Genomic DNA, 11,842 nt, shown 5'->3' on the forward strand with positions numbered 1-11,842 from the left:
TAATGCGCTCCAAGCAAACGTAGTTTTGCACTTATTATAGAATAGAATAGATTATAATATTTTAATTCAAGTAAACTTTTACAAGTGCTTTATTATCTTCAAAATAATTTACCACTGTTCCGGAGTGCCGTTCCTACCGAGAAGAACCTTAATAGATCAGTCAGTCAGTCAGTCAAGTCTTTTTAACCCCCGACCCAAAAAGAGGGGTGTTATAAGTTTGACGTGTGTATCTGTGTATATGTCTGACTCTGTGGCATTGTAGCTCCTAAACTAATGAACCGATTTTAATTTAGTTTTTTTTTTATTTGAAAGGTAGCTTGATCGAGAGTGTGCTTAGCTATAATCCAAGAAAATCGGTTCAGCCGTTTGAAATTTATCAGCTCTTTTCTAGTTACTGTAATCTTCATTTGTCAGGGGTGTTATAAATTTTTCATTTACACTTGTTATAGGATACAAGACATATTAAGTACCTACTAGCTTATATCCGCTACTTCGTCCGCGTGGACTACACTTTCTAACCCCTATTTTACCCCTTTAGAGGTTGAATTTTCAAAAATCCTTAGCGGATGTCTATGTCATATGAACAAAGGTACCTAGGTGTCTATACTAATAAATAAAATTGGAGTGTCTGTCTGTAATATCGAAATAACTACCGCATATTAAGGTCATATTTATTTGAACGATACTATAACTGAATCACACATTTTTAAAATTTTTGTCTGTCTGTCTGTCTGTTTGAAAAGGCTAATCTTCGGAACGGCTGAACCGATTTTGACGGGATTTTCACAGACAAGTAGAAAATTGACCAGGGAGTGACATAGGCTACTTTTTAACCGACTTTCAAAAAGGGAGTTGTGTTATTCTACCTATGTACACCGAAATCTCCGAGATTTCTGAACCGATTTGCGTCATTTCTTTTTTAATCGATAGAGGAACTTTGCGACATTGTTTCATAAAAAAACTTGGTTTCCAACTCTCAATCCTGATGCTGCAGGGGATCTGACCAATCCACGCGGGCGAAGCTGCGGGCATCAGCTAGTGTATACATAATACATAAGTATGCAGATAAAGTACCTTTGTTCGTAACTTTACCTTTCGTTCGTTCGTACCTTTGTTTGTGCCGATCCGTCCTGTAAGTAGTTTGACCTGTGTGTTAATAGACTAGTTAGTCAGTCAGTCAACCTGTCCTTTTATATATTTACTAGCTGATGCACGCGACTTCGCCCGCGTGGATTTCGGTTTTTTAAAATCCCGTGGGAACTCTTTGATTTTCCGGGATAAAAAGTAGCCTTGGAATGGAGATAGATAATATCCTGGATTAGCACATAGGCTACTTTTTATCCCGGAAAATCAAAGAGTTTCCACAGGTTTTTTTATACACATCCATCCTCTAATAAACTTTAGTTTTTAATTTTCTTAACGTTTTCCGAACGCATTTATTCAGTTTTGTGGTTTTGATTTAGATTTCAAAGCAGTGGCAAGGTCAGAAGTCAGCACTCTATAACGCGACCCGGTCGTGACATTCATAGTTATGTATGGGTTTTTATTCATGGCATAATATTGTATATCAAATCTTTGAAAAGAGCAACCGCCGAGTTTCTTGCCGGTTCTTCTCGGTAGGAAAGGCATTCCGAACCAGTGGTAGATGCTTTTGACGATTCAAAAGAACTTGTAAAAGTCTAATTGAATAAAAATATTTTGAATTTGAATTTGAATTTAAGGTTATGTACGGAACCCTAAAAGAGCGAGGCCCAACTCGCACTTGACCGGTTTTTCTTACCTTTTTCCGAACGCATTTATTCAGTTTTGATGTAGATACCAAAGCAGTGGCAAGGTCAGAAGTCAGCACTCCATATCGCGTCGGGTCGTGTTTTTTTGCTGAGATCTCTTTTTAAAGCTTTGTAATAAAGTTATTAACATTATTTTAGTGCTAGTGTTTAAATCATGATTCTTAAGTGCTATGTGTTGTTGTGTTTAGTGTCTATTAGTTTTAGTTATATGCTTAAAGAAGGTATCTATCTACCTACGTTTTATATTGTGATTACCTATTTACTTAGATTTTTCCTTAATCCTACTAATATTATAAACGCGATGTATGGATGGATGGATGTTTCACACAAAAACTACTAGACGGATTTGGGTGAAATTTGGAATGGAGATAGATTATACCCTGCATTAACACAAATGCTACTTTTTATCCCGGAAAATCAATGAGTTCCCACGGGATTTAAAAAAAACCTATATCGACGGGAATGAAGTCGCGGGCATCAGCTAATAAACAATTTATTTCTTCTACTATATTGATAGGGATTTTTTATTTCAACACAATTTACAAGTTAGCCATTGACTGCGATCTCATCTGATGGTAAGTGATGATGCAGTCTAAGATGGTAGCGGGCTAACTTGGAAGGAGTACTATGGTGGTTTTTATTACACCCAATACTTACCCATTATCGGTTTCTACACGGCATCGTACCGGAACGTCAAATCACTTGTCACCCAGTGGAGGTCCTCCACCTAGTCAGGTGGACGGATGACGTCATGGGAGATGGACCGATGACCTGAAGAAGGTGGTGGGGAGCTGGTGGATGAGGAAGGCGGAGGACCATGTATGGTGGCGCGTTCTTGGAAAGGCCTATGTCCAGCATGTGCTTGGAGTGCGTACGACAATAGTGCAACGGGTGGGGTTTGAACCGCCGACCTTTCGGATGTCAGTCCGCTCCTCAACCGTTGAGCTATTGAGGTTTTAATCGTTCTTGACGTGTGGAAGTCCCTACAAGAAGCCTATGTCCAGAACCTATGTCCAGCCGTGGACGAGTATTGGCTGATGATGATGGTGATAACATGTTCCCATTTCAGGTAAAGTGTGCGCAATCAAGATTGGGAAAACAAACATCGCGGGAGAATGTAAGACTCTCAGCAAATGCCCTTACGCCATGAAAATACTCTACGACGACGAGAAAAAGCCGCCGGTAAGGATTGAGCCCTTTTTTGGATTCCGTACCTCAAAACGAAAAACGGAACCCTTATAGGATCACTTTGTTGTCTGTCCGTCTGTCTGTATGTATGTATGTCTGCCTGTCTGTCTGAAATTTGGAACGGAGATAGATAATAGCCTGGATTGGCACATATGCTACTTTTGATCCCGGAAAATCAAAGAGTTCCCACGGGATTTCGGAAATCCAAATGCCACGCGGGCGAAGTCGCGGGCATCGGCTAGTATGTTAATAGGCTGATTGATCTTTCAGATGTGTGCCTGGGACGACGACGTGAGGATAGTGTGCTGTCCGCTGCACAACCTCGGCTTCGTCACCGGCATCCACGGCCGGTTCTACGACCCCACCAGCGATGGCGTCAAGAGATCACGAGCAGTGGTAAGTTATAGCGAGAATCCCCAAACTCAGTCCGTATAAATAAAAGTAAATTTAATTAAATAAATTAATAATACAGATTTTCACAAATGTTAAAAATACTTAAATATAAAATTTATAAAACAAAAATATCATCCAAATCACTGTAACGAGGCGGGGTGCCCAGAACGCTGGCTGCGTTACCTCGTTGAATGGCCAGACTAATATGCTGACCAAGGTAACTGCCAGATTTCCGGTCACCCGTGGATTCCACAAGACGGGATGAGAGGTCCTTAAAAAAGGATCTGGCATCCTCGCCCCACGAACCCATGGTCTCCACTCCAAAAGGCACAAATATGAAATTATTTTCTATATTTTCATATTTGCGCCTCTTGGCCCTTTCTGCCTTAGTGGCTGCCGTTCCGGCCGCCACGGAGGACACCTGTATGTGAGACAGCGCCAGTGTATCAACACACGTGGCATCCCAAACATAATGAATGAATAAATAAAATAAATAAATATACTTTTATTCGGGACTATAAGCTAGGCGCAAACACAGTACATAGAATGAAAATAGATAAAACATAAATATTAATAAATTAAACTTAAAAACCTAAATATTTACCTAAAAACTTATCTTACTGAGCTTTCTATGCATTTCGGCCGAGACGACCACCTGCATAACGCACCTTTATCGCACTCCTGCTCGAAATGAGACTCTCCCAATCGCTAGCAATCTTCAAAAATCGTGTCAAGAAACACTATCTGTCATTGTACAAGTGTAAATTAATTTATAACACCCTCGACAAGTGAAGGTTACAGTAACTAGAAAAGAGCTGATAACTTTCAAACGGCTGAACCGATTTTCTTGGATTATAGCTAAGAACACTCTCGATCAAGCCACCTTTCAAACAAAAAAAACTAAATTAAAATCGGTTCACTCGTTTAGGCGCTACGATGCCACAGACAGATACACAGATACACAGATACACACGTCAAACTTATAACACCCCTCTTTTTGGGTCGGGGGTTAAAAATAGATGTCTATTGATTTATTACCCGACTGCGGTAAAGCCAAAAGGAAGGGTTATGATTTTAGTAGTCTATGTATGTATGTTTGTATCAAGATTCTGTGTTCCACTGTAGCGCCTAAACTACTGGACCGATTTTGATGAATGAGGTATCAATTGATTCGTTGTTAGTTTCCGGGTGTCCTGTCACTGACTATATCATACTATATCACGTCAATTTACAATGATCTTGGTGGAACCTACACTATGCGTTCGAGCGCACTGTGAGACCTCATAGTAATGATTGTGAATACGGCCGTAAGTTTATTTTATAGAATTGTCAATTTTTTTTTTAAAAAAAAAAAAGGAATATTAGCCATGTTAAATGACTAATATTCCCCTTTCCTCTCCAACTAAGCGTCAGGCTTGTGCTAGGAGTAGGTACGACAATAGTGCAACGGGCGGGGTTTGAACCGTCGACCTTTCGGTTTCCAGTCCACTCCTTTACCGGTTGAGCTATTGAGGCTCTCATTAGCTCAACTCTTTTTACCAATCAGGAACCTACAGCACGCTCATATTCCAGACTTGCCGGTATGATGGCACTCAGCACCAATGCTGCCCAAACAAGCCAGATATCCCACTGTCGGATGAAAAGGACTGCCCACCGCTGGACAACCCTAGACCACCCCCCAATCTGAGTGCTGCTCAGCTTATTGCTTGGAACAGTTAGTATTATCACAGTTTGGTGCTGAAATCCATACTTAATAATTATACTCATATTTGATAATATTATAAACGCGAAAGTGTGTCTGTCTGTCTAGCTTTTCACGGCCCAACATTTTGCACGATAGATAAAAAATTGTTATGTATAAAAATAAATAAAAATCGCTTTTAAAATGTACAGGCAGGTAAAGAAAGCCCTTTCGTATAAAACCCCACTTGGTATACTTATCTTACTTGGTATAGTTACCTCAAATTCACGGTTTTCGGATTTTTTCCTTTACTTGTGCTATAAAACCTACCTACCTGCCTTTCATAATTCTAGGTCAACGGGAAGTATCCTATCGGTTTTCTTGACAGACAGACAGACAACAAACTGATCATATAAGGGTTCCGTTTTTCCTTTTAAGGTATGGAACCCTAAAACAACAACAAAAATCCGTTTGTATCTCATTTTCAGAATGTGTAGAGAATCAGCGCTTTGTGAAAAAGTGTATAGCGAAGGACGGTGACCCTGATTGGTTAATTCGAGTGGACACGTGCAACATACCTACTGACCGCTACAGGATATTTGGAGGTATACCAGCGAAGAATATGGAGTTTCCCCATATGGTGAGATTTTGTAATGGCTCCTGTCTTAAGAGTGCTCTTCATGATCCAAGCTCCGAGTCGAGCGTGAGCGCATGCTGTTCTAATCAACATACGAGTACATTGAATCTGTAAACTTAGTTTTAATTTGACATACATATTACTCACTACATGACATACCTACAAAAAGAAACTATTTATTTAATTTATTTAGCGTTACTAATTTAATAATTTAATAATTATGTAACATTAAAATTAATCTTAATTTATAATGATTGAAATGATTGTGTATAATAAATGTAGTTAATATATTGTAAATTGCGATGCCCTGACAGGGCGTCATGTAACTATACTTATCTAGCTTTAAGTTATATAGTTATTAGTACATGACAGCAATGAAATAAATAAATAAATACATTACGAAGTTAGTGGCGCGAAATTAGTTTCACGTGCATCAATTGCACGTGTAAACGTCTAATTTAGTAATGATGATTTCGTAATGATGACGTTTACACGTGCAATTGATAGTCAAATTAAAGTCGTGAAACTAATTTCACGTCACTAATTTCGTAATGTAAATTCCGTTACGGTCAGGACATATTCAAAAGTGAAATAGACGATTTTTAACAACGCAAGTTAAGAAGTGTAGGTACAGTGATGTGGTTAATTTTTAAATTTTTATGCTTAGTTTGTTTAAGCATGAAATTGCCTCAAAAGCCCCAAAGTAGAAATTTTTCAAAGGTCATGACTTTTCATAATAAATGTAACTCTACTAAGTGTATTATTGTTATCTTCCAAAGATATTAAAGAGTAAGTAATTGTGCAGGCGCGGCGATCTATCGAGTCTATGCATAATCCATACTAATATTATAAATGTGAAAGTGTGTCTGTCTGACTGTATCTCTGCTACCTTTTCACGTCCCAACAGTTTAACCGAATTTGATGGGTACAGAGTTAGCTTACATCCCGGGGAAGGACAAAGGCTACCTTTTATCCTGTGAAATCAAAGAGTTCCCACGGGATTTCTAATAGCCTATCCGTGTAACCGATTTGTATGTTTGGTATCGAGGTAGCTTGATTCCATGTAATTGACATAGGCAACTTTTTATCCCTAAAAATTAAACAGTTCCCACGGGATCTTTAAACCCTAAATCCACGCGGACGAAGTCGCGGGCATCCTCTTGTAGTCACACTAATATTATAAAGGCGAAAGTTTGTATGTGTGTGTGTGTGTATGTTTGTTACTCCTTCACGCAAAAACCACTGGACGGATTTGGCTGAAATTCAGAATGGAGATAGATAATATCCTGGATTAGCACATAGGCTATTTTTTATCCCGGAAAATCAAAGAGTTCCCACGGGATTTCAAAAAACCTAAATTCACGCGGGCGAAGTCGCGGGCATCGGCTAGTAGATAATAGTTTCTTGGGCTGCCACTAGGATTGGCTTAAAATGTTTTCAGGCAGTACTGGGCGTGGTGGAAAACTCTGAGGAAGGCTCGAAGGACGACGTGGAGTGGGTGGGGGGAGGCTCCCTCATCAGCGACAGGTTCATCCTGACTGCCGCCCACGTCCTCATAGACCCTCGCCAGTGAGTAGCTCCAGAGGCCCATTGAAAAACCGGCCAAGTGCGAGTCAGACTCGCACACCGAGGGTTCCGTACTCGGGTATTTCTGTCCGACATTTTGCACGATGAATCAAAAACTATTATGCATAAAAATAAATAAAAATCTGCTTTAAGAATTACAGGTAAAGCCCTTTCATATGATACCCCACTTGGTATAGTTATCTTAATTTGAAAATTGAAAATACTAATTTATTTGTTCAAGAACACATTTTTAATTTTTTTGTGATGTATTTGTAACCACAAATCCGGGCGGGTGCTGAATGTTGTACCATACAGATTTGCCTTTTTCCCCGGATTATAGCAAACTGAGGTTTTTGTTCCTTGGATATCGTGGACTTACACGACAATAGTCGTTATACATTTATATTTCTGATTGATTACAGACGGCCCCTGAGGTTCGCCCTGCTAGGCGTCCTCAACAAGACAGACATTGTCAACGGAATGCTGTACAACATCGTGCGGAAGATCGCCCATCCTCTTTACAGCTACAGCAACAGAGTGCACGATATAGCGCTGCTCGAACTGGACAGACGGTAGGTCCAACATATACTGTATATCCATCCATCCATCCATCCATCAGCCTGTAAGCGTCCACCGCTGGACATAGGCCTTTCCAAGAGCGCGCCACCAAACACGGTCCTCCGCCTTCCTCATCCACCCGCTCCCCGCCACCTTCTTCAGGTCATCGGTCCAGCGGGCAGGAGGTCGTCCCACACTACGCTTACCGGTACGCGGTCTCCACTCCAGAACACGTCTGCCCCATCGGCCGTCGGTTCTGCGACAGACATGGCCTGCCCATTGCCACTTCAGCTTGCTAATCCTTTGAGCTATGTCGGTCGCTTTTGTTCTCCTGCGAATTTCCTCGTTCCGGATTTTATCCCTGATACTGTATATATTGTTGACTAATTAAGATGACCTCTACTCTACTAATACTCTATCAAGCCCTACATTATCTACACCACGAACTTAGCAACGAAAGGCCTCTCTCCTACCAGAATATGAAAAATCTATATCAATCAATTAAATTAAGATGACCTCTGAGGCCCTTAATTGTCTCTGGCCTAGTTTGGTGAGAGGCTTCTGCCGTGGCTAGTTACCACCCTACCAAACTATCACTAGCGAATTAAATTAACATTCCGTTAGACCTCCTAGCTACTATTGATCAAACTAGTAGATCATTGCTTTTAAAGCACAATTATCGTCAAGCGCAAGCCTACCACGTAATGAAAAACCGTCCAAGTGCGAGTCAGACTCGCGCACCGAGGGTTCCGTACTCGGGTATTTTTTCGACATTTTACATGATAAATCAAAATCTACTACGCATAAAAGTAAATAAAAATCTGTTGTAGAATGTACAGAAGCCCTTTCATATGATACCCCACTTGGTATAGTTACGAGTATGTTACTTTGAAAATTGAAAACAACAATTATTATTTGTTCAAGGACATATTTTAATTTTTTTTGTGACGTAACCTTCTTTCCTACTCGTTGTTACCTACTCGCGCTATGATACCTACCATCGACATCGGATGGCGGCGTTTAGGGCTCTTAACTCATGCTATAAGGCCTACCTACCTACCAAATTTTATGATTCTAGGTCAACGGAAAGTACCCTATAGGTTTTCTAGACAGACACGACAGAAGGACAGACGGCCAGACAGACAGACAACAAAGTGATCCTATACGGTTCCGTTTTCCCTTTTGAAATTCAAATTCAAAATATTTTTATTTAATTATACTTTTACAAGTACTTTTGAATCGTCAAGAGCATCTACCACTGATTCGGAATGCCTTTCCTACCGAGAAGAAACAGCAAGAAACTCGGCGGTTGCTCTTTTCAAAGATTCGATATACAATATTGTGCCAATTTGAGGTAAAGAGGGATATGTTGTGAATCAATCGAGCACATGATGGTAACTGACACTTTATTATAAGTTTTCTATAATACCCACTTATGTGAACATAATTTCATATTTGTGCCTTTTGGAGTGGAGACCATGGGTTCGTGGGGCGAGGATGCCAGATCCTTTTTAAGGACCTGTCATCCCGTCTTGTGGAGTCCACGGGTGACCGGAGGTCTGGCAGTTACCTTGGTCAGCATATTAGTCTGGCCATTCAACGAGGTAACGCAGCCAACGTTCTGGGCACCCTGCCTCGTTACAGTCATTTGGATGATATTTTTGTTTTATAATTTTTATGTTTAAGTATTTTTAATATTTGTGAAAATCTGTATTATTACTTTCTGAATTACCAAAAAAAAATTATTTTATTGCATGTGTAGATATAATAACAATCGATTTTAGAATAAATAAATCGTGATATTTTATACAAAATTATTACAAGACCTTAAAAAAAGATGAACTCTGAGTTCATAGACACGTTTTGTTGCAGCGTGACGTTATCCGAGTTCATCCGGCCGATCTGCCTGCCCGTGCCCGGCCAGCGTGGCCATGCTTCCTCCCGGGACATCGCCGGCTGGGGACAGAACATCGAGTCAGGGGATGCCTCGCAAATACTGTACACAGTCAGTATTTATTCAGATTTTAGTTTTTAACTAGCTGTGCCCGCGACTTCGTTCGCGTGGAATAGTGACTTTTCGGGCAGCATATACTCTGTACGTTAAAAATGTTCGCCGTGATTCTTTAAATTGACATAACTTTTTAATTTTTGAACCGATTGACATGAAATAAACACTAAATGTTAAGTGAAGCTTACTACAATATATTAGTGAAAACCGTATCTAAATCGAATAAGCCGTTTCTGATATTAGCGTGCACAAACAGACAAACAGACAAAAAAAATTAATTACAATTTCGGGTTCGGCATCCATATAATAACAACCCTTGCTACTTTTTTTTACATATTTCCACAAGTACAGACACCACTTTTCTACAATTTTATTATATGTATAGATGTATAGATTTATACACTGTAATCAGACCTGGTGGCAAGTAATGATGCAGCCTAAGCTAGACAGCGCTTGCCTATAGAAGATGCCTATACACTCTTGACTCGAAGGAACCTATATTATAATTGGAAGGGAAACTGATGATTGAAAATTTCGCGCACCAACCTAGGTATTTTTTTTATTTAGATACAAATTAGTGATGATGCAGTCTAAGATGTAAGTGGGCTAACCTGGAAGTGGTATGGCAGTTTTTATTAAACTTTTAGTACTGGAACTCTAAGTCGCTTGGAGGCATGGCTTTGTCATTAGGGTGGTGAATAGCCACGGCCGAAGCCACCAGACCAGAGATTTAGAAATTATAAAATTCCAAACTCCTGCCAGAAATCGATCCCGGGACCTCCCACTAATAAGATCACAGCGTTTACCACTGCGCTAGGGAGGCCTTCAAAGGTGATGGTGATTTTAATCAACCGACTTTAAGAAAGGAGGAGGTTCTCAATTCTTTTTTTTTCAGGCTCAAGTATCAGTGCAGATGGACTATTCGGAATGTGAGAGCAAGTTCGAAACGTCAAAGTTCCACTATAACTCCTCAACCATGTTATGTGCCAAAGGAAAAATTGATAAGCCCACGGATTCGTGTCATGTGAGTTCTTTGTTCTGAAAACCGGTCAAGTGCGAGTCGGACTCGCATACGAATGGTTCCGTACCATGGTAGAAATAACACTTTTTAATTTTGAAGAATTTGAAAACTGCCTTGCATTCTGAAATTCTTATTATTTGTTGATATAGCGGCAATAGAAATAAATACACATCCTGTGAAAATTTCAAATTTCTGCCTATTACGGTTCACAAGATACAGACAGACAAACGGACAGACGGATAGCGAAGTAACAGGGTCCAGTTGGCACCCTCCCCAACCCTAAAAATATTTGCAATTTTATAGTTTCGTAATCGTTTATTTATGCAGGAAGTTGCTTCGAAAGACTTAAAATAAAGATATTTCAAGGGTTTTTTAATGCATAGATAATGGGAACAGATAAATCGATACATTTGTTTAAAGAAAATTAGCCATGCTATGCTCCCCTTTCCCCCCCAACTAAACGTAAAGCGTGTACTAGGAGTAGGTACGACAATAGTGCAACGGGTGGGGTTGAACCGCCGACCTTGCGGAATTCAGTCCGCTCCTCAACCGTTGAGCTATCGAGAATTAGTTTTAGAAGATCTAGTTTTAGTCGGGTTTTTTACTACCGCGTGTGAACTGCATTTAATTTTTTTGAGGTTCTAGCTTAGTGTCTACATTTGCATCCTCAGGGTGACAGCGGAGGACCTCTAATGATGCTGCTGGACAACATCCATTGCTCGTACTCCGCAGAGGGCGTGGTATCCTTCGGGCCTCATTGTGGGCAGGGCTCGGCGGGCGTATACACCAAGGTGGACGCCTACCTGCCCTGGATAGTCCAGAACGTCTGGCCCCAGGACTGGGAGAGAGCCACGATGTCTAACAACGGAATTTTTTAATCAATTTATTGTAATAAAGTAATTATATAAATTAAAGCATGGTTTTTACATTGGTAGTCCCTTAATTTAATTCTTCCATGTTTAGGTTCTAAACCAAAAGCCATAAAACCGGCCAAGTGCGA

The 11,842-nt window shown here is 40.2% G+C and overlaps 1 protein-coding gene across 1 annotated transcript; it reads left to right on the plus strand.

Annotated features, from left to right (window-relative positions):
• The first annotated feature begins 1,720 nt into the window (after positions 1-1,720).
• On the plus strand, positions 1,721-11,770 carry LOC123878829 (venom protease-like). Its single transcript, XM_045926174.1, has 10 exons — positions 1,721-2,011; positions 2,860-2,972; positions 3,249-3,374; positions 4,944-5,085; positions 5,541-5,692; positions 7,131-7,258; positions 7,678-7,827; positions 9,686-9,818; positions 10,717-10,845; positions 11,514-11,770. Exons 1-10 carry the CDS (start codon positions 1,945-1,947, stop codon positions 11,718-11,720), a joined length of 1,347 nt encoding a protein of 448 aa, XP_045782130.1. The 5' UTR covers positions 1,721-1,944; the 3' UTR covers positions 11,721-11,770.
• The last annotated feature ends 72 nt before the right edge of the window (positions 11,771-11,842 follow it).

Source organism: Maniola jurtina, chromosome 26, assembly GCF_905333055.1.
Source record: "Maniola jurtina chromosome 26, ilManJurt1.1, whole genome shotgun sequence".
Lineage (NCBI taxonomy): Eukaryota > Metazoa > Arthropoda > Insecta > Lepidoptera > Nymphalidae > Maniola > Maniola jurtina.

Coding starts and splice junctions, on each gene's coding strand:
- LOC123878829 (XM_045926174.1), top strand. CDS start 1,945: ATGATTCTTAAGTGCTATGTGTTGTTGTGTTTAGTGTCTATTAGTTTT. Junction 7,259..7,677: donor GTCCTCATAGACCCTCGCCA/GTGAGTAGCTCC, acceptor GATTGATTACAG/ACGGCCCCTGAGGTTCGCCC. Junction 9,819..10,716: donor CCTCGCAAATACTGTACACA/GTCAGTATTTAT, acceptor TTTTTTTTTCAG/GCTCAAGTATCAGTGCAGAT.